Source organism: Varanus komodoensis, unplaced genomic scaffold (genome assembly GCF_004798865.1).
Source record: "Varanus komodoensis strain SLA01 unplaced genomic scaffold, ASM479886v1 scaffold89, whole genome shotgun sequence".
NCBI classification, from domain to species: domain Eukaryota; kingdom Metazoa; phylum Chordata; class Lepidosauria; order Squamata; family Varanidae; genus Varanus; species Varanus komodoensis.
This window is the reverse complement of record NW_025336587.1, coordinates 997146-1022165: the sequence shown is the minus strand read 5'-3', so window position 1 is coordinate 1022165 and position 25020 is coordinate 997146. Positions and strand designations below refer to the sequence as shown.

The 25020-nt window shown below is 50.9% G+C and overlaps 1 protein-coding gene across 2 annotated transcripts in view; it reads left to right on the top strand.

Moving 5' to 3' along the window:
- KDM4B (lysine demethylase 4B) overlaps window positions 1-25020 on the top strand; it is a 163758-nt gene that overhangs the window by 125009 nt on the left and 13729 nt on the right. Inside the window, exons 12-14 of one of the 2 annotated variants that reach the window (XM_044417508.1) lie at window positions 9996-10116; window positions 15491-15669; window positions 21223-21436. In XM_044417508.1, the coding sequence (XP_044273443.1) occupies window positions 9996-10116; window positions 15491-15669; window positions 21223-21436 (514 nt within the window). Of the gene's footprint in view, window positions 1-1748; window positions 2376-9995; window positions 10117-15490; window positions 15670-21222; window positions 21437-25020 lie in introns of those variants that run through there. The other variant, XM_044417509.1, reaches the window with a different exon arrangement.

Here is a 25020-nt window from a genome sequence, read left to right as displayed (position 1 = left end):
CCTGTAGCCACATGGCATCTCCTCTAGTCGGATCATCTGATGTATTGTCAGTGCTACCCTGTGAAATAAGGTACTGCTGATCTCATTTTACTCAAGGGGAATGGAGTGCCCAAAGGTACACGGAACGCACAGTGGCGGGCAGTCTGTGAAGTCCTCTTTTGTAGCCACTGGAGCAGCCAGGCTCTTTGAAGAAGTTCCCTTTCTGGAACATCATTTATTCCACCTGTTGAAAGATCTTGTGTTGGTCACCTGTTGGCAGACAAGTGGCTTCTGAACACTCTACTTTTCGCTCTACTTTTCAGCAAGAATATATTCGGTGGGTTCAGAGGCGATCCCAGATGCATATGCTGGCCTTCCTTAGATTTAGAAAATTCCATGGGCTGCCTGCTGTCACTGTGGGAAGGGGGGAAAGGTGACAAGGGTTTGTGAGAGGTGAATGCGGGCAAGGGACCGAACAGCGGTGGGGGTCATTTCATGATCTCCAGCCCCCATGCAGTGTAGTACTTGCTGAATAGTAAGTAAGCAGGGGGCTTCTTGCTGAGATAGGGACCCGTCCGCTTGCTGGTCAGGCTCTGCTTGTGTCTCTGTGCTTCTCGTGTCTCTTTTGTCTTTGTCTGGTCGTGCTGGCCTGTGACCTGGCCTTCTGTACCATGTTGGGCTGCAGACACCGCATATATATCTGCACATCCATTCATATGCCTGTGCCCCTCTTGTGCTCTTTTTCTATGGGCAGAGTAGGACTGGGGCCATATCTCTGCCAAAGCTGTAGAGGAAAAGAGAGTCCACCTTCTCCATTTGACATTTGGGCAGCTAGTTTGCATTAGCTGAAGAGGGAAAGGAAGCTGCACCATGGACCTCAAGCCCTCCCTAAAATCCCTCTGGGGGCATTAGCTTTCATGTGCCATCTTCTTGCAAGCAGACATTCTGGACACAGGGACCCTGCAAAAACCAGTCTCTGTGCTTATCTTTAAGTACATGGGAAAGAAACTTGTTTACTTGGGCTTTCCTGCATCAGCTCCTGTATCCTTCAGGGGCAGGGATAGCCAGGCCACAGACTGGGCTAAGATCATGCTGTGCCACTATCTGAATTGGCTGGTGTTAGTTCATGGCCTTGGCCTGGCTTTTCAAGAGGCGGCCACATGTTCTTACAGACCAGAGAATGCAGGGTTTTGTCTAGACTCAAAAGCTGGGAAGTTTGCCCACCCTGAAGAATTTGTTTTCCTAGTCATCCCCCCGCCCGCTCCACCCACACTCCTAGCATAGCAGCCCAGAAAATAATGTTATGCCTCACTTTGAAACCAGAGTTTTGCTTGATGATATCTAGGTTTAAACACACACATAGAAAGCACACAGAGAAAAGCACTGATTGAGTCAAAATTTACAACTGTGTTGCCTATCAACTTGAGGGAAGAAAACAGCAGACAACTGCAGGCCTGTGATAAAGGAGCTACTGGTAGGGCAGGACTTGGTTGTAGACGTCCAGGGCAGATCTAATGGCTGGCTGAGTCCATGAAACATGAAAGCAAGCAGGCAGTGCTTCCATGGCCGAGGAACCAGGCAGATGGTTGTTGCGTGTTGTTTGTTCCTGTTTCTACCTGTGTTTTCTCTTTCTAGCCCCAGGAGGTCATGTGGGGTCATCTCAGCTGCTGCAGCATTGATAGGGAGGTGTGTTTTGTCATGTGGATTTGTGGTGGGGAAGAGGCCGTTGCAAGTTCCAGTGTTAAGTAACCCACCTTAACCTGTTGCAGGCAGTCCCACGCTTGGACGATATCACCTTGTGGAGGATCCCTAAAAGGGAGAGGCAGGAGTTATTCAAGCGAGTTAGCGGCAAGCCGGCAAGATACGCTGCAGCATTATTCATCCGAATGGTCCCCCCGGATGAGCTGTGGAGGTGGCAGAGCACCGTTAGCTATTGCGGGGGCAGAGGGAAGCGTGCCCTGCCCCGCAACGTGGTTGCCCGTTTGCGTCGCCTTCTGTACAAGCAATACTCCGACATAGTGGCGGCCGACTGGAGAAAAATCTGGTTGAAAATCAACAAGATCCTTTGGGCATAATGGGTCCATCTCCCAGGGCTTTTGCCCATTCCTGAATGGTGCAGGGATGTGTTTGGCTCTTCCCAGTGCCCTGTGCAGGCGGGATGCTGACTTTCTGGCCTGGGAGCTCTCCGTGGCAGGCTGTACCAGAAACCTCCAAGCAACCAGACTGTCCCTCAATGTGTGACAAGTGCCCCATGCCAGAGCAGAACTGTGTGTGTCCATATATGCCCATGTGTGCTGCTGGCAGCGCATGGGCAGAGCATATGTAATGTGACCCACCACCTGTGAAATGCTTGTGGCTTGTAGCCCGGCAATAAAGGTTTTCTTTTTCAGTTTGTTTCTACCTTTGTGCTCCCTTCTTTGTGTGCCCTTTTGCCACAGGGTTATGTCTCCGTCGCCATTCTGTGTCTGCTTGATGTAGGGTTGTCTGGTGGAGCTTTGGAAACATGATTCTTCATGCTTGGAGGCCTGTGGAGGTGGTGTGGCAGGAGGGGCTGCAACATAGATCTTGTCTGGGCATCAGTACCCATGGACTCTTTAAAGATGAACACTTGTCCGTGGCCCATGCAGCATCCTACTTCCTGTGCCTGCTGGTGTGTCCAGGCTTTATGATATTAAGATGGCATTAGCATTATAAGAAGGATGTTTTGTTCAGTTGAGGCCCAATCTTGGAAGAATGAACACAGTGGCGGAGGGTGGGGGCACAGTGGTTGGACGTGAGCTGAAAAAAGCATGGACTGCCCTGGGGCAGCTGGCGCTGGAGCCAGGACCAAATGAGTGCTTAAACTGATGTGTGGTGATGCTTGTTTGGGTGACCTGATCCACACATGGTGACAGCAAAGCACAAGGTAACCCACCAGCTGCAGGGATGCAGACCTCCCTGAACCCCTGCCATTTTAATCAGATAATAAACCATGGACCCACAGGTGGGTTGATTAGACCCTAAACAACCCATTGTTCCAGAATCACACAGCATTCTGAAAACCTCTGTTCTCACCAGTCCAAAGTTGCTTTACAGAAAGCAGGATGGTCACACGAATGCTGCATATCTCAGGTGAATTAACCCACTGTATGCCACTGTGATATGTCAACAGCCCCCATGTGACCTGAAATATTATGGGCTGTGTCAGCTGAAGGTCCTCCGATGCATCACTGCGTAAATAAAGAGCAGGGCTGCTATCTCAAGTAGGCAGGGTACTTCTTCTCGGTCTATGCGCATCACACATGTGGACTTTGTGCCTGTGCAGAGCCTGTTGCTGGGAAGCTTCTATGGCCAAGTGTTCATTTGGGGTGGGAAGCATGGTGAGGAGCTCTCATCCATCCCCCTCAATTCTGTTTTAACTGCTGCCATGTCTAGATTGTGAATCACCTCGCTCTCCTGTAAGTATACATTTTTTCTCTTGTTTTTTCCCTCTTTTACCCAGAACAAACCTTTTTTCATTCCTCTCACTTTGATCAACCTCTTTTCACTTTCCCCCACCCAAAAAAAAACCTCTACAAAAATACACATATTTCTACCTGCTTTCCTATCCACCACTCCCAGACCTTAAACGAATTGCCCTTTCTCTCCCTACGCCTTTCTCCTTCCCTCGTTCAGCCTGCTTCCCATCTTCCTTGATGGCGGCAGTGGAAGCCTTTAGGAGATGTGCTGCTTGTGGTAGCGAGTCGCCTGCATCCCACAGCCATTCCCTGTGCCTTCTTTGCTGGGGCAAGGGACACGTGGAGATCGGAACTCATTGCCTGGAAACACCAAGCCAATCCGCTCAAGGCTAAACTTTGGAAGAAGGCCCTGCAAGTAGCGGACTCTTCCAGAAAAGGACAGGACCATGTTTCTGCCTCCCCAGTGAGGTACCTCTGAGCTAAGCCATGGCAAAAGCGCATATGGTGGGTGACCACGCACCGAGGAAGGCAGCAAAATGCCTTTAAAAAGATGGCTGTCTGTTTGCCCAGGCACACCAATGAGTCTTCACCAACTGTCAACCATGCCTGTTCCCGGAAGCTGCTGGAGGCCTCCAGTACCATGCTGAGAAGAACTGGGAGCCTGGCCTGCCACAGTGATGGGCCACCATTTGCCCTGAACCTCTGCGCCCAAGGACTGTGCTCCCGGGAGCTGACCCTGGTGCCACGTGACTCGCTTTCATGATGCTCCCCGGGCACCCCCACAAGTCCAGTGACACCCCCTTGGGAAGCGGCTCAGTGCTGGAGTGCTGCGGCACACCACACCGTGCCAGCCCCAGCACGGCACTTGCAGGCCAGGGGACACCAGGTCTGTTCCCATTCTCCATTTATTGAATGGGAGCAAGCCTGCTGCTCTCCAGCATCCTTCTGCCCTGGAGATGGTATGGCTACTCTGACAAGGCTGACCACAAACATCAGTGCCCAGCCTCGCTATCAGGATGAGTCATGCTGAGTGCCACCGACACCAGGACCACGCATGCCACCTTCATCCTTTGGCACCAGAGAGACACGAAGGCAGCCTGGCCAGCAGCCTCCATCACTCGCCGTCTGGCCAACACTACTCCTTGACCACCAGTTGACTTCAGGACCCAGTGCCAAGTCACCACAAGGCCTTTTTGGGCAATCAACACCAGTGCAACACCCAGAAGATTTCAGCCACGATGAGCCACCATCTAACAGAACTTGCATTTCATCTGCCCCTTGTTCATCTGTCTATACCTGGCAGCCAGCTGCTTCGTTTGCCCAGCAATTGAGGCAGCAGTCTTTGCGTACCCACTGACATTCAGATTCCTGAGGGGACCCCAACTCAACCCTATACATGCGCATGGAGTCTGTCGGAAGTGCTACATGTCCTCACCAAGATCCTTTGAGCCCCTGGCTACAACTGACTTGCACTTCCTACTTTGGAAGGTGGCCTTCCTAGCAGTCATCATGTTGGCCTGTTGTACCAGTGAACTCTGTGCCCTCCAAGATGACCCACCACGCCTGACCTTCCATAGGGCCAAGGCTGCCCTCCGCCTGGACCCTGCCTTCCTACACGGACTCATCTTGCCTTTTCAGCTCAGTCAGGTCATTGTCCTCCCTGCCTTTTCTCCACCTCAGTGGAGTTCCCCCTGCACCTGCTTGATGTCAGAAGGACCCTCGCTTCCTTCAAGTCCAGGCTGTTCATTTGCTATAGTGGACATGAAAAAGGAGACTGGTTTTTTTACGGAAGCTCTCCAACCACATCTCAAATGCCACCTGCCCGACTTGCAAGATGACAGGCCTCCACCACACTACACAACTGAAGGCCCACCATATGGGCACTGGCCAGATCCACAGCCCTCCTTGCTAAGGGATCCCCCTGCAGGACATCTGCAGAGCGGCCATGTGGTCCATGCCCACATCATTTATCAGATAGCCTTGCAAGGGGAGACTGCTTGTACAGGAGGGCAGTCCTCTCCTCCATCCTTCTGTGACAACAGCATCCCTCCATCCTTCACAGGGTAAGCTTGCCAGTCACCCATATGTGTGATGCACTGAGACGGTAATGAAGAAAGGCAGGTTGCTTACCTGTTGTTCTTCAAGTGGTCATCTGTGCATTCACACAACCTACCCTCCGCCCCACTTTCTGTCGTCTCCCTAGATAGTGCCCTTACTCTTCATGGAACCAGATTGGGTCGGTGTTTCTCTTCTCCATCCAGAGATCTGTGGTGGTCTCCACAGGAACTGTGGGGACAGGCAGGAGTAGGCGCAGGGGCTCCCACCCAAAATGGATGCTTAGCCATAGAAGCTTCCCGACAACAGACTTTGTGCAGGCGCAGAGTAGAATGGTTCTGGTTCTTTACCTCCGCGTGGCAATGCAATCTATATTTAAAGCAACAAAAGGCAAGTTAACCACAGAAGAATTGCGGGGCTGTCTCACCTTGAGAGGCGTCATCTCTCGCATGGACGCACATGGTTACAGTGTGCCTGGGTTCCTGAAGGCCTGAGACCCAGAAGAAAATGGAGAATGAAAAAGCATGATGGGACTGACCAGGCTGAGGAAACGGAGAGGTCTGCTTTAGTACGGTCACAACATGCAGGGAATCACATTTCGCAAGAGTGTGGTTTTTCATGAGCCTTCGATGTCTTAATACAGCCCCTGACACATCTTGTTAGGGAAACAGTTGATGGATTTCCGGATAAACAATGAAAAACCTGTTTCTTCCCCCTGTGTTGCCTAGAGAATGCAGATAATGAGAATATCCCCAAAGTTCTCCTTTGCTGAACCGGGAATTTTGAGTAATCCTTAATGTATTACTATCTTGTATAGTCTGTAATTCCGTTTATATCCCACTTCTTTCCTTCAAGGATCTCCGGGAAGCTTACATCACCCTCCTCCCCTTTTCATTTTTACAGTGCTGTGGGACGGGCCAGGCTGAAAGTGAGGGACCCCCAGTGAATGTCTTGGCCAAGTGGAGATCAGGACCCTGATTTCCTGAATCCCAGCACAACACGTTAAACTGGGATGGTGCCGATTGGTGACCTGCAGCAGCAGGGGTTGGATGCAGGGCCTTCTTGACCCCTTCTGACTCTCCTGCTCTATGGTTCTGTGGACTGCTAGGCCACAGGCGCTCTTTATCAGGGTGCCTGTAGGAGCATTGAGTCACTTCTGTGAGGCAGCCCTTTCTCTCTCTCTCTCTCTCTCTCTCTCTCTCTCTCTCTCTCTCTCTCTCTCTCTCTCTCTCTCTCTCTCAAAGCATTTCTTGAATATTTGGCTCTATAACTGTAATCTGGATGGATGTGTTCATACCTGTTATATAAGAGCAGGTAGGTATGACAGTGGCAGGTACAAATCAGTTTTCCTAGAGGGCAGTTAGGAATTTGAATGCAGCAGGCGAGGTGTGCCAGGGCCTGGGTTTGATCTCAGATCAAAATAGGGACTTGAGGTTTGCCTCTTTCAGTGACTGCCATTAAGCCACTGTTCTCCTAGTTTCTCTTGAAGTTATGGCCCTGCACACCATTTGCTCTGACCCACGTGTGCAGATAGCAAATACCCTGTGCCTTCGGAAAGCTGGCCTCCATCTTTGAGGGCCATCCTGTGCTCCACGCCAGGGTGTGGGGTGCTCGGATGTTACTTTGCCGCTCAGTAAGATGTTCTTACAGGTGGCTTGGTGGTGTAGCAGAGTTGACTGGTGCGTGTGTGTTTGATTATTTCTCGCATTTTGGGCTTGGCCTATTTTCCTCTAGGGAACCCAGAGTGGTCATCATCCTTCTCCATTTTCCATTCTTTCCTCACAACAACCCTGTGGAGGTAGGCTAGGCTGATAGTTAGTTGCTAGCCCAAAGTGGGGACTAGAACTTGGATTGCTTGAATCACAGTTCAGTGCCCGAACCACTACACCACACAGGTAGAACACCAATTTTCCATGCACAAGCTCAGTCCCCGGCAACTCTAGGAGAGGAAAGTCCTGAAGAGTCACCAGCAGTCAGTGAAGGACAGCTTTGTGCAGCCTGGTTTCCTGCAAGCATCATATTCTACGACTTGCAGTTCCCTGATGCGGAGTTGTGCTCCTGTGGTTGAAGGACAGGCTGGGGAAGAGTGGTGGTGTCAGGATCCACCATGGGATGGCTCTGCAGCATAGGAGCGCAGGCACAGATGTGTGTTCCTGTAGGCAAGTGAGAGAAGGGAGGCCTTTCTGAGCTTGACTGTCCACTCCAGGAAGACCCATCCGAATGGCCAGTGGGGAAGAGTGCTGGGAGTTGAAGTCCCAAAGAACCAGAGGTGCACCTTCTCCCCACCCCTGCTGTAGGAAATTCTGCTAAAGTGTTTAATGTTAGGACCTGCCCTGTTTCCTGTGTAAAAGAGCGGAACATCCTGTACCCAAACATCATTTGAATGCTTATGAAGTTGTCCAGACCCAGAGTTGACGGGCGTGGGTCTTGCCTGTGGACCCCCATGTGGCCATTCTTGCCCCATGCTTGTCCAGCCATGCTTCTAAAAACTTTCCAAGGAATAGTCATGGAACACTCAGCTCATTTTGTTATCAAGGTGTTCTTATGACTCTGAAAAACAGCTTGGAAATGTCCCTATCGCCCTTTATACTTTGCTCCATGACCTCCCTATTTGGCACACTGAAAATAATCCCTGTCCTTGGAACCACATGAGCAGGGTGCCCTTGCAATTTGGGGCAGGCGCTTCTTCCATACCGTGTCCAAGAAACCTTGCCTTTGGATTTTAAATGTCTAGCCTTACCAGCCTAGGCAGTTCAAAGTCAGGAAAACCTGAGTTGGATTTTCAGAAGCCCATATGAACTCCTCCATGGGTGGCAGAAGAGATATTGAGTGCTGGAAAACAGGAAGCAAAGGCAGTGGGTGAGCATAATTCTCATCCATGTCCAGAATTTAGGCTACCCCAATCCCTTTTCGGGATCTGGCAGCATTCTGAGAACATCTCATAGGGCTGTCCTGCCAAAAGGCACCCCTGGACCTGGCTCAGGCTTTCAGTTAAAACAGCCTTCCCCAGCCTTGTGCCTTCCAGACAATAGCCTTGCTGGATGGGAATTCTGGGAGATGCTTTCCAAATGCCTCTAAAGGCCACCAAGTTGGGGAAGGCTGGATTCATGAAGACTACAAGACTACTGCTCCCAGTATCCCCCACCATGTCAGGGTCCAGCTCCAGAGCAGCAGCAGGCTGTTTAGTCTTCAGTGGGCATCTGATTGGTCCAGCAGAGTATGGACACCTGTCCCATAGCAAGCAGACAAGGAGCAGAGCTTGTCAGCACGAGCAGGGTCGGCACACAGGGGAGTTTATCTCGGTCCATTTTCTCAGAGAAACTAGCAGAAGGAGTGAGCGAGCCTGCTGGTGCGTGACCTTGAACGCCGTTGTCATGGTTAAGAAAGCAAGCAGCCCTCTCCAGTGCAGGGCTACTGGAACGCAGGCAGGCAGGCGGATGGATGGGAGTGGCCTGAGTGTGTTACGCAGGGGAGGGGGAAGAGAGAAGCGCACTCTTTGGGGTAGGTTGCATGTAGAGGCTGAAATCCCCTCTTAATGCACTCATTAAGGGCTGTGTGTTGCAGACCCACCCTTCCCTTTAAGGTGTTGCCCAGGCTGAGACTTTGCTGGGAACCTCGTCTTCAGAGTTCTTCTTTTACCCTCTGCTCTTTGCTTCTGTAACTCTTTCTGTCTAAGACATTCCTCCATCTGAGCTGTGAGAAACTCTTCTCGTGCAGATTTTGTTTCAACTGAAAACCTGAATCGTGCGTTTGATCTGTGAACTGTAATGAGGGATTCCCATGGAAAATACCGCTTTGCTTTTCATAGATCTTGGATTTTTGTTTTCCTGTGGATTCTGTATCTTCTTCACTGATAACCCGAAGTGCATGCTGGCTTAGATTGTGGTTCTGGGACTTACCCATGCCTGGACCCGTGTAGTTTGGAGAAACCAAAGAGGAAGCTGCGGTCATTGATACCCGTGCGTAGAAGGTCCTCTTGAATGTGTGCCTTGCCCCTCAGGTTTGAGAAGCCTTGACCACAAGGTCAAGTTTGAGGTTCCAGCAATGTTGGCTTAAAATTCTCCCCATTTGTAGATTTACTTAAGTCTTTTTTGTCTTTGATTGCCTATAATGGCTTACCAGGAAAATCATTTGAGCCCCTCGCCCTGCATCATGGACCTTTTAGACTTTGCAACAAGGAAATCAACGAATCTGACACGAGCTATTAGCTTCCTGTATTAGGACGTACAATTTCTTGCCGTCACCTATATGATTTCCAGAGCATTAGGGCCATTAAGCTTTTCCCATGAGAGATGGAGGCTTGTCTATGAAACCTGGTTTACTTAGCAATAAAAGTTCTCAGTTCCTGACAGTTTATATGAGTGTGCCAAGAAGTAGGTGGGAGATGTTGGGAATTGTAGCCCAATGCCTCTTGGAGGGCACCAGTTTGGGCAGGCTGCTGTAATGTCACAGTTGCTCTTTTGTTCCCACCCCAAACTAAACAAAATAATGATTTCTGTTTATTTCCCCCTCCCCCTCTCTTAGACATCTTCAACTTTTTCTAAACTGAAGATGGAGATTAAGAAAAGCCGGCGCCACCCCTTGGGCAAGCCACCAACACGTTCCCCCTTGTCAGTGGTGAAACAGGAAGCCTCGAGCGATGAGGGTAAGTGACAGCGAGGGCCCAGGGTGGGCATGTCACTGATGGGCTTCAAAGGGCCTTGAGGAAGGCACCTGATGGGCAGAATTCCTGGCATCAAGAGACCTGACTGTCCGGGATTGGGAAGATGCTCTTAACTAGCCCACACATGAGGTGTCTTGTTTAAAAGACTGTGGATTCGTTTGCCCTTTGCGTGCTGAAATCCTGCTGTTCTCTTTAGAGAAGGTTGGTCCACTGTCCTGTCGCGAGCAGAGGAGCGTGATGAGGGGTGGAAGGAGTGGTCGGCCAAAAGAGCTGGAAGGCTGTATGTTGCTCACCTGTGGTTGGTCGTTGGCATTTGAGATGCTCTTAGGTGCATTGCAGATTGGGCTGGTCTCGCCGTCTGCTTTTGCCAGCATAAGTACAGTCTTATACATACTTGGTCAAGAGTAAGTCACATCGTGTGTAAAGGGGTTTGCTCCGATAGTTTGGCCTGAAGTTGGTTAGCTCCAAAGGTGCTCACTGATCTCCAGGACTGTCCATGGTTGGGGTTCTCCCGGGCCCTCTCCTCTGTGGTGCATCCACATCACAAAAGAGCAGGACACAAAGAATGCAGATCGATGCACCTCGCTCTTCTCAAAATCTAATTGCAGCTCCAGCCATAGCACAAAGGCTACAGCATTTATAATGCACTGCAGGCTGGGCAGTGGCTATCATTGAGATGCAGTTGCCATTAGGAAGAGTTGATCGGCGAGGTGCCGGCTGGAAGAGCCAAAAGCATAAAGAGCAAAGATCACCAGCAGGCAGCTCTTCCAAATGTGCCAAAGCATGTTAAGGTGAAAAATGGTCTCTTGTGGTGGATGGCCAAAGTCCGAAAGGGGTAGCGTTTTCTTCGGCCTGTGCACCACTTGAGGCTTTGGGCTGCGCCCACACAGGCCTTGCCTGCCTGCCTCCCAGGCCCGATTCAGGGTGTTGGTTATGACCTGTAAAGCCCTAAACGGCTTGGGACCTGGATACTTAAAGGAACGCTTGCATCCGTATATGCCCTCCCGCCCCCTGAGATCGGCAGCTGATGCCCTTCTCCGGGAACCATCTGTGAATGACATCAGGAGGGTGAGTACCCAGAGGAGGACCTTCTCGGCGGTGGCGCCCCATTTATGGAATGCACTCCGCAGGGAGGTCCGCCTGGCGCCGTCATTATTTGCTTTTCGGCGCCAGGCTAAGACCTTTTTATTTAAAACTTATTTTAATTGTTAATTTATTTATTTAACTAGGTTTTTTTTTAGCCGAGAATGCACTGAGGTTTCATTGAGGTTTTATTGAGGTTTTTGGTACTGGGAGGTTTATTGTATTGGGGGTTTTAATGTATGGTTGACTTTTTTTGATGTTGTGAGCCACCCTGAGGCTTATTGCAATGGGGCAGCCTAGAAATGTTATAAATAAATTTCTTCTTCATCTGCCACAGAGATCAGAAGCAAAAGGGGCTCCTTCTTGTTCATCCAGTTTACTACTTACTATGGAGGCACAAGCCTTGACGATATCTCTAGTTAGTAAGGCGGGGAGGCGGAAGAGAGCGCCGTCATGGATGCAAAAGGAGGCAGTTAGGGGGATTAGACGAAAGAGGAACCTCCGTAGGAAATGGGCACTGGGGCAAATAGACAAAAGGGTATACCGGGAGGAGGAGGCCCGTTGTAGAAGGATTCTTCACAAGGTTAAGGCTGATTACGAGCCGAGACTGGTCATGACTATCAAGAGCAACAAAAAGGGCTTCTTACAGCATGTAAATAGGAAGAGGAAGGGGAGACAAGTGGTGGGACCACTAAATAAGGAGGAAGGGGATCCAGTGACTGATATGAGGGAACAGGCACAGATGCTAAATGATGATTTTGCCTCTGTGTTCTCCCCAAAGCGGGATGGGGGATATCCGCATAGGAGATTAGATGAGGCTGGGGACTTAGGGGCACAGATTAGAGTCACCCCCCTTGAGGTCGAGGGGCTCCTCAGGGCATTGCGCATTACAAAGGCTCCAGGCCCTGACGGGTTACACCCAAGAGTACTTAGAGAGTTGGCAGGGGTTCTCTCACACCCGCTGGCCTCCATTTTTGAGGCCTCATGGAGAACAGGTGAAGTTCCAGAGGGCTGGAGGGTGGTATCAGTGGTCCCAATTTTCAAAAAGGGTAGTAGAAAGGACATGGAGAACTACAGACCAGGTAGCCTTATGTCCATTGTAGGACAAACAATGGAAATGCTCATAATAGAGGGAGATCTGGTGATGTTAGATAGGGAAGGGAGGCTGATGGCCACACAACACGGCTTCCGCAAAAACAGGTCCTGCCAGACAATCCTTGTGGAATTCTTTGACAAGGTTTCAAGATGGCTAGATGGAGGGGATGCAGTGGATGTGGTTTACCTGGATTTCAGCAAGGCCTTTGACAAAGTGCCCCATGATATCCTGGTGGAGACACTGAGGAGTTTTGGGATAGACCAAAGCACTGTCCGATGGATTAGCGCATGATTGACTGACCGAAAGCAGAGGGTAACCATTAGTGAGGAATCATCGGGATGGCAGCCAGTGACAAGCGGGGTCCCCCAGGGCTCTGTCCTGGGGCCGATCTTGTTTAATCTTTTCATCAATGACATGGAAGAAGGGGTGAACAGTCTGCTGATCAAATTCGCAGACGATACTAAAATTGGAGCAGTGGTCACAACTGAGGAGCAGGTACTCTACATCCAGAAGGATCTGGGCAGACTATGGAAGTGGGCAGGAGACAACAGGATGGCGTTCAATGTGGATAATTGCAAGGTCTTGCACTTGGGGCATTGGAATGGGTGTCAAAGTACAGGTTAGGGGACAAGTGGCTGGAGAAGCAGCACTTGTGAAAGGGACCTCGGGGTGCTAGTTGACTGCAGGCTGAACATGAGCCAGCCGTGTGATGAGGTGGTCAAGAGGGCGAACGCCACCCTTGGTTGCATAGCCAGAAGTGTGGCTTCTAGATCGAGAGAGGTATTACTACCACTCTGCATGACTGTGGTGCGCCCACCACTGGAGTATTGTGCTCAGTTTTGGGCCCCTCGTTACAGGAAGGAAATAGCCAGGTTAGAGTCAGTGCAGCGTAGGGCCACAAGGTTGGTGGCTGGTTTGCAGGGGATGCCGTATGAGGTGAAACTGAGGGAACTGGGTCTCTTCAGCCTGGAGAAGAGGAGACTTAGAGGGGATATGTTGGTGACATACAGGCATGTGAGGGGGTGTCACATGGAGATGGGTAGAGACCTGTTCTCCCCTTCAGAGGAGGGCAGGATGCGCTCCAACAGAGCCAAGCTCAGGGAACCCAGGTTCAATGATGCCAGGAAGCACTTCCTGACAGTGAGGACCCTAAGGATGTGGAATGGGCTTCCACGAGAGGTCGCTGAGGCCCCGTCGGTGAGGGTGTTCAAAGATAGGCTGGACATGCACATGGTGGGCATGTCGTGAGCGGAGCCAGCTGGAGCCAGGGGTCAGACTAGATGGCCCAGTTGGTCCCTTCTGACTCGCTCTGTTTTCTGTGTTTCTATGTGAGCTAAGGGTGGATAGCACCGCCTGATTCAGAGGCCAATTTCTAGCCCTTAGGGACTCTCCTGCACTCACTTTCCTGCTGCTAGGCTAGGAGATGATGGGAGTTACAGTCCAGCCCTTCTGGAGAGCACATGAAGGATCCCATCCGATACCTACTCTTGCTTCTCAAGCCCTGGGCGTACTCACTGCATTGCATTGCTGCTTGGCGCTTGGGGAACAGGCATCCCACAAAGCTGTCTGTCTGGTGCAAGGACTGATGACTAGTAGTTGCCATTGTGGAGGAATGGCTTCCTTTCTAACGTTTAGGAATCAAAAGTGGCCAGTTGGCTGATCCAGGCATAATTGGGCCAGAGGCCCAGGATGACAGAAACAGGTGACATCCTGGGTCATTTATCCTCAGTCCAGAGTGTTGAGGAATGACTTCCTCTGACTTAATACTATTTTTTTGCATGACATGTTGAAACTCACAAGATCTAGGGGCTTCTTTGGCTGTGTCTGTACATGATATCTTAGCACATTTGTCCTTGGTTACACAGTGCACACTCCCTTCCTCCCACTCACTGTTTCCTTTTTCCTTTGGGATTCTTTCCCCTTGCTTTTCCCTCCTCCTCTTTCCTCTGGATCATTTCCCTACCTGCTTTGCTTGTCCTGATGCCTTCCAGGTCCTCTGGCTCCCATAGTTCCCCATGTCTTTTACTTACCCCCAGTTCTGGGGCTGATTTGCTTTCCTGCCTCCCTTGAGAATCGAAGCAGCTGATCCTCCATGCCTCTCCTTGACATCACAGGATAGATTAACAGCCAGAAAGTGGCTTTTTTATTCTTTTGCAGAACCTGTGCAAGGCATCAAAGTCCTGTGTGCTGACAGCTCTCCCTCCAACAATTAGAGCAGCCAGAAACATTGATTGCATCATGGCACCTCCACAATCCATTGTTTTGATGCAGGCGGGACAGCTGGCAGATTTTTTTTTTAAAAAACCCTTCTTTCTGCATTGTGTGACGGCTTCATTTCTGCTTGCCAGCGTGCCTGATCCAGCACGTGAGGCCCCTCCTCCCACCTTGAGGGGGCCCATCTTTGCTGCAAAGCCTGTCGTTCCTCGCAGGCACGCGTTGCAGAGCTGTCGAGCCTGGTCAGATCAAACCCTGACTTTTCCTGCTCCCTGTCAAGGAAAGACTAGCCGTCCAGCATCGAGTGTCTCTTGCAGGTGTTAACAAGAGTGCGCCCGTGGGGCTGAAAGCTGGGAGGGGAGAGGCCTGCATGTTTGTAAAGTGCTCAGGGCACAGACCCTTCTGTCTCTGACTGATCGGCACTAGTCGTGCACCGGCTCCCTTCATTTAACCGTGTGTGTCTCCTTGGCTTGGAGGAGCTCCTGGGCTCCCTGATCTGTGCTTTGAATAGATCCTGGGTAGGGTTGTAGTGACAAAGAGGAGGCCGGGTCCACTTGGGACACATTGAAGGGTCACTGCCCTCCCGCCTTGGGTGTCTCGGGACAGCATTTGAATTGGGCCATTTTGGGTCCACTACCTCTGATAGGTCCTTCTGTTGCAGTGGCATGGTTAGCTTTTAATTTAATCTCCTTGTTTGTTTGTCTTTTTAAGCTACCTTGAAGGTCCAGGCAGATCCAGAAACATAGCCATTGTAATTTTGTTAGGTTAATTGGGTGGCACACCAGTCACAAGATTACTTCTGTCCCTCTTCCTCTGTCGCATAATAATTGTCTCAGCCTTGACTTCTCTTTAATGTCTCAGCTGGTTGGCTTTAAGAACCTTCCAAAGGGCACACAAAATATTCCCAGCCATTTTCCCCGCTTGCCCGTGTGTCTGACCTGGACCTCTCTGTCTGTTCCTCAGAAACCCTCCCATTTTCCAGCGAGGAGGATGTTGGTGATCCAGAGCCCCTGAAGTCCTTGCTTTCCCTCCAGTGGAAAAACAAAGCACCCAACTTTGCCGCCGAGAGGAGATTCAACGCTGCCGCTGCCCTGAGCGAGCCGTACTGCGCCATCTGCACTCTCTTCTACCCCTACAGTCAGGTAAGCTGGCAGCAAAGGGACATCCAGGGCAATGCCTGACGATCCTTCACGGAGTGAGCAATGCCTTGACAAACCCCGCCTTCCCTTGGCAGAGCGCCCACTGTGGGGTCGGGGGGGGGAGAATTTAAATAATGATGATAATAGGGCTCTGACCGCCCCTGAATTTGTGGGGTGGAGAATGGCTCGCACAGGGATAGGGGCCCTTTGGCCTTCCTGATGCTGTGGGACTACACTCTTATCATTCCCATCCATTGGCCATGCTGGTTGGGGCTGATGGAGTCTGGCAGCATTTGGAGCACCACGAGCTTGGCACCCTTCGGTTAAACGCGACGTGGGCAGTCGGTTTGGTCCAGGGCCAGATGGTGTGGGGGCTGAGGCCCCGTCCCAAAGCCCCTCCATATGCTGTACAGTGGAGGTGAGCAACTTGTGTCCCTGCTGTCGCTTGGGCTTATGGCTCGGACTGATGGCCCAAGCATGCGAGGGCCTGTCTGTTGCCCACCCCTGTGCTAGAGGACGAGCGGCTCTTCTGTCTGTGTCGGTACATGATGCACCAGCCAGTCCCTGTCTGGCCTGAGCAAAGCCATCGCTGCTGCATGGGCAGGAGCACGCTTGCTTCCTCACTGGCCTTTTGGGCTACCACCTCAGTGGGGCTTGTGGGCAGCTTTGCCACTCGAGTGTGATCTCGGAGGCAGCAAGCCAGATTAGCATGAAAGGTTGCCAGGGTGGAGCGTTTGGTCACGGCTCGGGTTGGTCTATCACGTACTCCTCCGTCATACCTCATTGCTTTCTCCCTCCCATCCAATCCCATCTTCAGTGTTTCTCCCCCAGCTGTCAGACAGTAGTTTGTGGCCATGGAGCAATCAACTCCTCACTGGTCTGGGTTGGTTCCCTCCACTTGAGGGGTTTTTCTCCCAGTGGATGTTTTCCCTCCTGCAAACCTTGGAGTCATTCCATGTTGCTGATGCCCCTGCATTGGCAAGAGCAACACTCCCCACCCAGGCATCAAAACTGATGGGGTTGCCCTGCGGAGTACGTCTGGATCTGCACATGCTGAGCAGTAAGCTAGCAGAATGCCCCTTCCCATTTTGGTCTCCTCCTCCTGACAAACAATAATCCACAGCTCAGCATAACAAAGAAGATAGACTCAGACAGGAATGATCTAATCCAGACGTTCTGCTCTCATGCTGCTTTTCTATTTGCAAGCCATTTTTGGTGAGGAGAATTAAAATGCAATCTACAAAATCTGAAATGGACCGGTCCATTCCATGTGTAGCGCCAGGGTGGATGATTAGTGCTCTTCCGGACATTCTGCTCTGCACCTCCCAGCAGCCCCCACCTTGGAGGAGACTGTTTGAGGAGGGAAATCTCACAGGATGGTCCCACAGCTCTGTCCACAGCAGCCCCTGTTGCTGGTAGCAGCCTCATGCTGGCCAGTGCCTCTGTGAGCCTCCGTGGAGCAGCCTGTGGAGCCATGCAAGAGCTTCTGTGATCCTAGTTGCACGTTCATAAGTCTAGGCTAGTCTGTGCAGGCACATGAAAAAACTTAAGAATGGTACCCAATTAGATGATTATGCGGAGCTTGTGCAGTGTGGTGGAAAGCAGCAACCAGCAGGCTGGAATGCAGCACTCCTTTCCCGAGATTAATTTCAGTTTAATTTCCTCCTCATCAGAGTAAATAAGAGATAATATTTATGTGTGTTTTCTGGGCACAGTCTAGGCTGCTTTGATTATGAGGGGATGCTGGTGGGATTTCAAGTCCTGGCAACTTCTGCTGAGGGGGTGTATGTGTGCAATTTTTTTCTTGGCAACAGTTGCCAAGTGTTAAGCACAATGCACTGCATCAAATCATCACTACCTTTTGCTTCAAAGGTACATTAGAAATCAGATCATGTAGAACTGGCCTCAGCTAAAACACTGTGCAAGACACTCATGGTTCCTGGGGTGGCATTTCCGAACAGATCAGATGTGCTGTTAGCCTTACAGCATGTCCATCCCAGCTGTGAGCCACCTTCTGCCCTCCAGGACTGCAAGCCCTGTTGGCCGTGCTTGATAGGTGTCTACCCCAGTGCTCGGTTTCCATTTGTGTGCAGCCATTTGTCCCTGGAAGCCCGCAGGAAGTTCTTAGGTTACCTTGAGATCCCCTGCAGTTTGTGGGTCCTTAATGGCCTGCCTGCAGAGATGCTGCAACTCATCTTGTTGGGGTGCTGCTCTGCGTACTGACCCCTATCCAGTTCCCTTGTGTAAAGGGAGAGGGCCCTCTGTCTCCTTTACATGTGTGCTCATGGGATAACGGGCTTGTCAGGCTTCATTGGTATGTGAGAGATGGTTTCTCTCCTCCTGCATCCACATCCGTTCTTCTTGTCGTCCCTGGCAGTCCCTGGAAAAGCGGAAATTTTCAGAGCCAGAGGTGCCAGCTTTGAAATGATCTGCAAGTCTGCTAAGGCTGGTGAAATTTGTATCGAGTTAAACCCCAGAACTTCAGCCCCATGGGTGTGACTCCCTGGCATAGCTGAGAAGGGGGTACCTGAAGGCCAAACCAGCCTGGTGTGGAACTCCGTGCCCTTTGCCTTTTTTCCTGCAGTGCATTTCCAGATCAAGAAGGGGAAGCAGCAAGGAGGGAGGCCTCCGAGTGCTAAGCAAGGCCCAGAAATGGTTGTGCCTTCCCTGGATCGGGTCTGCCACTGTCGGTCGAGCACATTTCCCTATCCTTGCATGAGGCTACTGTATAATGAATTCTGAGGACACCGGTTTATTCCCCACCCTGGTTTTGCTACCAGAAGCCTTGAAGTGCCCTTCTAGAGAGACAGTCTCACTGAAGGAGTAGGGGAGGGTGCCAAGGAGGCAGGGGGGCAGAGTTTTGCTGCCAGTCCCTCTTCTCTGCCTCCCCATCTTACTTCAAGAGTGGTAGCTGCATTTAGATTATCTATATCCTTGCAGGAAGGGAAAACCAACTCCGCGTACAACAGATGCTGCTCATGAGTTTGTGGTGCTGTTAAGGGATCAGCAGCAGGTGCTTATTAGAGGACCCCCCCCCCACACACACACACACACTTCTCTCAAGGGCATAATGCCAGTGCTGCCCCAGTCAAACTTCCTTGCCCCTTGTGAGTTGCTCTAAGCAGCCACTTCCCCTCTGGCTCTGATTGTCTGAAATGACTGGGGAGCTGCACGCAGGCACTGAAAGAGGGGCCAGAACCTGCCCGTGCCAAGCACCTTCTTACCAGCAGCAGCAAGGAAGGGAAGGGGCCAGCTTGCCCAAGGGGATGAGGCAGGGTTTCCAGGCTGCAAAGCCATAGCTGGGACCTGATGGCTGTTCCAGGCAGAGGACCCGACAGGGTGGGACTGGGCACCCCTGATACAGAAATCTAACAAATAGATTTCTGTATCACTTACCATAGTTTTAAACAGTGTTTTGCAAGGTTAATATACATCATTGCTGAACCATTTACATATCACATTGATTAAATGCACTAAGCCCAGTACTCACAACATCATAATCAATAGCAACAAAAACAGGACCAGAAACTCCCTCAGAGAAGGCTTGGTCAAAGCGATGGCTGTTTAACTGGTTCCCGAAGCACACAACAGTTGATGCCTCTGGAATGGGGAGAGGGGTGTTTCATAAGGTGGGCACCCTGTGGAGGATCCCTGCTCCTGGGTCTCTGCAAATGGGAATCTTCAGGTCATGGTAGGGATCTTTGTGATTGCCCCGATCTGCACGGCGGACCCAGTCCTCCAGGTAATCCATTGCCAAGCTCCACGTGTGCCATTAAAGACAAGCTTCCCATTTCCAGAACCCTGTTAGGGAGCAGCTCTGCTTTGGCCCCTTTTCAGATACGAGTGGGGTCTCCCCCACTGCCATTAGTCGCTTGGTTGGTGCCTTCCCGTTCTTCATTTCCTCCCCACATCTTGCTTTTCTCTCCCCTTCCTCCACACTAGGATTGAAAGCCCTGAGTGTGCTGGGTCATTTTTTTAGCAGCACTGGGCATTCTAGAATTAAATAACTGTACTTAAGTAATGGAGGTTTCACAAGTCTGGCCAAATTGCTGTCTCCTTCAGAGGGCATCCAGCTTCCCCAGCTGCCCCTCCGCTTCCCTCCCCCTTGCCCCCCCCCCCCGCATGCCAACCCACACCTGTGACATGCTCCTCTCTAGCCTGAAGGAGCACATGCTACGTGGGCCTTTTGGTGATCCCCCAGGTTGGGGGAACCTGCCAGCAGTGGCTGTTCCACATCCCCTCCCCATGGGTGGCCTGTGCCCACAGGCACCCCCACTTCAGCCTTCCCCACGCTAGCACTGTCTGGGCCAGCTAGACTGCAACCCTGTCATCCCCACCAATCAGGGTCCCTGGGGACGTTGGGGCTGCCAGGCCAAGAAACCTCAGAGGATTAAGAATTCCATATCAAGCTGACAGTTGAAACGGCATGCATGTTCCTGTGCTTTCTTATTTGCGGTTTTATGACACAACTGCCAGGTTTCAGTGTCTGCAACTCAGTGGGCCTCCCAGTTTATAGCCAGAAAACGCTCCTTGGAAAGGTTCGGAAGCCTTGTCATTCTGTGGAATGTGAGAGGCATCTGCCTTTCTCTGTTCCAGGAAGGTGGGGGCTGGGGGGCAGGCTGTTCCTGCCTGGGCTGCTGGCTCAAGCTCACAGTCCCCTGGTCGTTTTAACATAGCACCAAAGTCTGTGGGGGCAGCTCCAAGCCTTTCATTAGGATCCCTTCTGTAGTCGCAGAAGCATTCAGGGTCAGCTTCAGTCCCCTACCTTGGTGTGGAGTGTTGGAGGAGTTTGGTCCTTAAGAGGTGTTCCAGTCCTCTACTTTGATGTGGGGCTGTTTTAAGAACTTACAACAAATGCCACCCACTGTGTAATTTCTGGCGACTGTGGCATTAAACATGCTGTAATGAAGGGATCTCACTGATTTGGCCTTCCATCTGTCAGAGTGCTAGAATTTGAAATTGCAGGACCATGGCCCTGGCAGTAACAGGAAACCATGGCTGCTCATGGAGTTAGTCGTGCCCAGACATGAACTTCCCTAGGACTTCTCCTTCACAGCCATGAGGAGGAGATCAGACGCTTCCGCTTCTAAGCAAAGCACACGTCCTAGTTAACAGTCAGCACTGGGATTTGTGTAAACTCGAGTTAATGAGCAAACCAGGGATTAAGTTCACAGCTTGATCCTGCCTTGTTTTCTTTAACCACAGTTCTTGCGTCTGGAGCTCATGTGGAAACTGTGGCTTGTTTAAAGTAAAACGGAAGTGTCCCCAATCTTCTTGCAGCCGTGAAACAGAAGGAGAAGGGAGGCTTGGGCAAGAGGAGAGCTCATGGCAACTCATTAATGTGGGGGCCAAGCCATGGGCTCCTCCTCCATCTGAGGCTGGCCTTGGAGCACTTATGCAAGGAATGGGGCAGATGACAAAAATTAAGCAAAGCAATTTCTTTTCTTTTTTGGTGGTGTCAGAGTATCCAGGATTCATATACGATCTTCTGTCTCTCCAGCCTTGCTTTATAAGGGAGTGATTTTGTGTGTGTTTTTCTCCTTCGAATCCTTGCAGATGGAAAAAGATACAGCCTCTCTGCCTCCTGGGGAAGCTGCCTCAGCCCAGCCCCCTTTCAAAAGCGGGCAGAAGACCAAGCCACTGATCCCAGAAATGTGCTTCACCTCGAGTGGCGAAAACACAGAGCCCCTCCCTGCCAACTCTTACATTGGGGAGGATGGCACCAGCCTCTTGATATCGTGTGCCAAGTGCTGCCTGCAGGTTCATGCCAGTAAGTGTGTGCTGGGACCGCATGCTGCAGTTGCTTGTTTGCTTGCCTCGCTTCTCTGCAGCTCAGGACCTCTGCCCAGACTGCCTCCAGTTCTTCTCCTCAGGCCTTCAGGAAGCCTCAGGGCATCACCCCTCCATCTACTCTTTTTGAACCAGGACCGACACCAGAATTAGGCCACAAGTGGCTTAGAAGGAACAGCCTCCTAAGAGCGTCCCTGGGAGGAATGGAAACACCCGCAGGGGCCCCACATGCCAGAGATTCTCAGGCCCCCCCCCCCCCGCCCCCAAGCTGATCTGCAGGTCAGAGTGTGTGGCCCCCTAGCCCAGGGCTACAGAACCTTTTTTAACCCAAAGACCAAATTGCGTTTTAGTCGGGTAGGGGACCAGAATGCCAGCATGATGCAGCTTGGAGCTTTCCGGGCCAGGAACTCAACTTTTGGAGGTGCTTCAAGCCTGATGAGGATGTGGTCGTCCTGCAAGTCCCAGGAGGGCAAGCTGGCGCCCAGTGGCTCAGACATGGCCCCTAGGTCTGAGGTTCTGCATGGTTCTGCATGGTCTGAGGTGTTGCCTCTTTGGGCGAGCAACATCTCTCCAGGGCTTCTGGCAGAATGAGGGCCTCGTAGTGACAGGCTGTACTTGACAGCTGCAACATGAGATGCTGTGGAATGAACCTCATGGAGCTACGGTCACTCTACCATCTCCTCCCTAAAACTTGTAGTTTATTGGGTTTTTCTTTGACTCTTCGCTTTTTAACTGTGTTCTCCACCTTTCTGGCATCCTGGTCAACATGCATCATCCATGTGCTCACTGCTCTTCGGCACGCATTCTGTTCAGTTATTTTTAACTCTCCTCCCTGCATCCCTGGTCAGTCTTCTCTGGCTGGCTGGCTGGCAGTGAAAGTGGGCAGCCTCTCGCCTGCTTTATTTCCTGTTCTTTGGGAGCAACAGAGCTACTGAGATGTTGATCGATAACATGCCAGTGCACAGCTCTCCCTTGAATTGCAAATCCATTATAGACTGAGAAGCCCTGCTGGGGCTGAGGGGACATCCATCTCCAGTGATGCTGCTGCTTAGACCAGTTTGTGTTCAAACAGCCGCTTGCAAGCTTTGAAGTTTTGCAGGGTTCGGAATGCTGGTCCAGTTTTCTCTTGTCCTGTTTCTCATCAGCTGTTTTTGTGGGCTACAGGGGGGTGTTGGGGTTTCATGAAGTGAACTTTTCCTTATCTGTGTTTTGTCCCTAGGCTGGAGTGGCAAAAAAAGTAGGAAAGTTAGTCTGGTTCGAGGGGGAAAACAAGAATTTGTGTAGGAGCATGGGATCTGACTTTTCTCTAGGTCAGTTGCTCCCCTCCAATTTTCAGAGCCTCTTCCAGCATGGGCAATGGCTAGGGCTGATGGAAGTCGTAGTCCAACAACATCTGAAGACCCGGAGATCACCCCTGCCCAAAGTCCACCAGCCTGAAATGCTTAATGCAACACACGGAAGATCCTGCCTTTCAGCATGACCTGCTTGGGGCCACTGTTAACTATGACAGCAGAAAGAAAATTTGAAGCAAAATTCTCTCCACTGAACACACACACTTTCTTAAAAGGTTGCAGAAGGCTGCCTTATATGGGACCATCTGCTCCAGTTTTCCCCTGCATTCCATGGCAGCCATGCTCTGAGACACCAGATAACAACTCGTGTTTCCAGTCTGCTGGGAACTGCTAATGATCCAGCTGCAGACTTTCTGCTTGCCCAGGATGTTCTCTAACTGTAATCATACAGCTGTTTCCAGATAAAGTGGAAAGACTTTCCAGATAAAGTTACCTTGTTTATGATAACTTGCACCAAATTAAGACATTGGCCCATAAGTCACACTGGAACTTTTTGGACAAAGGAGAAGTAAGTGGGTGGAGAGATCAGGGTCTCGTTGCAACTCAGGAAGGCTGCCTTCAGACATTGAGAGAGCAGTCCTGGGGATCTGGGTGTGTACCCCAGGGACTACCCCAGGGTGGCTTGGGCAACCCCTGTTGGGGACAGATTAGACCCTCCGCCTGTTTGCAGCTGGCCTGGAGAGAATCATATCAGCTGCCTCTCTGAGCTCAGAATATTGGCCTTGGAGAGGAGGAAGGGCCAGGCCACGGGGGAGGGTGGCTGAAGAACGTACAGATCCTCTGCCAGCCTCTTTCCTTCCCCCTCCAAAATGTCCTTGGGAGGCAGGCTGACCTGTCTCTCTAGTGGAAATAGGGCAGTGGAGGATGGGGACGCCAGGATTGCCTCTGCTGCCCCCCCCCCCCCCCCCGGTCCAGCTTCAGCCCAGCATCTCATGGGAATTTTGAAAGCTGAGTCACAGGCCCAACTGGTTAACCATGAGGAGACCCTCCCAACTTTTGCACTTCCACTCAGGAAGGAAGATGAAGGTGGGAGTAGGAGTGCAGGATTTGTTTAAACAGGCACAGACATAACTCTGGGTTCTGAACACGATCAGGGTGCGGCCTGGTCTATCCTACCAGGGTTCCCCTTTCCCCCCTGGACTTAGCAGTACCCCTGAAAGAAGAAAGCCGCAGTGCAGAGCAGCCCAGCCAGAAAATAACTGAGAGGAATCCAGAGGAGTCTGCCTCTTTCCGAGCTTGATTTGGAAACTTCCCCTCCAAAAGAGCAAAGGACGTTTTCCTGTCAGATACCAGTGCTTTCCTTGGTGCAGTGTTCCTGTTACAGATTGGGCTCCTGGCAGGACAGTATCTATTAGAAGGTAGTCCATTATTTTATTGGGTACTTTTTCCTCTGACACATCTATTACAGGCTGGCCTCCTCTGAAGGTTTTGGCCTGAGCAGAATGGCTAATTTGGAAGGCTGGGAAGGTCTAGGAAGGGCAAGCAGAAAAGTTTCTGAAATTATTTTCTCTCAGCAGTAGCTTCTCCTCAGCATGGCCTTTTAAGAACCTTTTTCTCAAATGAAGCCTAATTTCGTGGATTCTCAAGGGAGGTGGAGTACACCAGCTTGTGTGGGGGATAGAATGGAGTCTCTTGAAAGGGGGCATGACTGGCTGCAACCATGCTGTTGGTTGCAAGCCTCATTTCCCCTCCGAGTTCTGTAACTGTGTTCAGAGTGCAAGTATAAAATGCAGCTATTCAGCAAAGCAAAACCAATGAAAATCTAGGATTTAAGAGCCTGGAAACCACACTGCTTGTTAAAGTGCATCTCTGTCTTTTCTTTCTTCTTCTTGTGTGCTGTTACACCTTTATGAAAATGAGTATTTTCTTTTGAGGGATAACTTCCTTGCTCCACACATGTGGAATTCTCTCTTTCCTGCAGTCATAAAGCAACAAATCTTGCAACCCCTTTGCATACCTTTTGGGCTCCATAAATATTTCAGTTAAGGACAGCCTTCCATTTTGGGTTTTCTGATTGGCTTTCCAGAGGAATGGCAGCCAAGTTCTTTTTCTTGTTTCTCTTTTTCCCTTTTCAGACCAGGTCTGAATGGACTATTCCGGCCAGCCTGCTCTCTCCCTCCTCTTCCTCCTTTTTTTTTTTTTTTTTTGGGTGAGGGAAGACCTGAAGACAGTTTCAAAACAAGCGCTTTTCGGTTCCTGAGAGAGTCGTGGG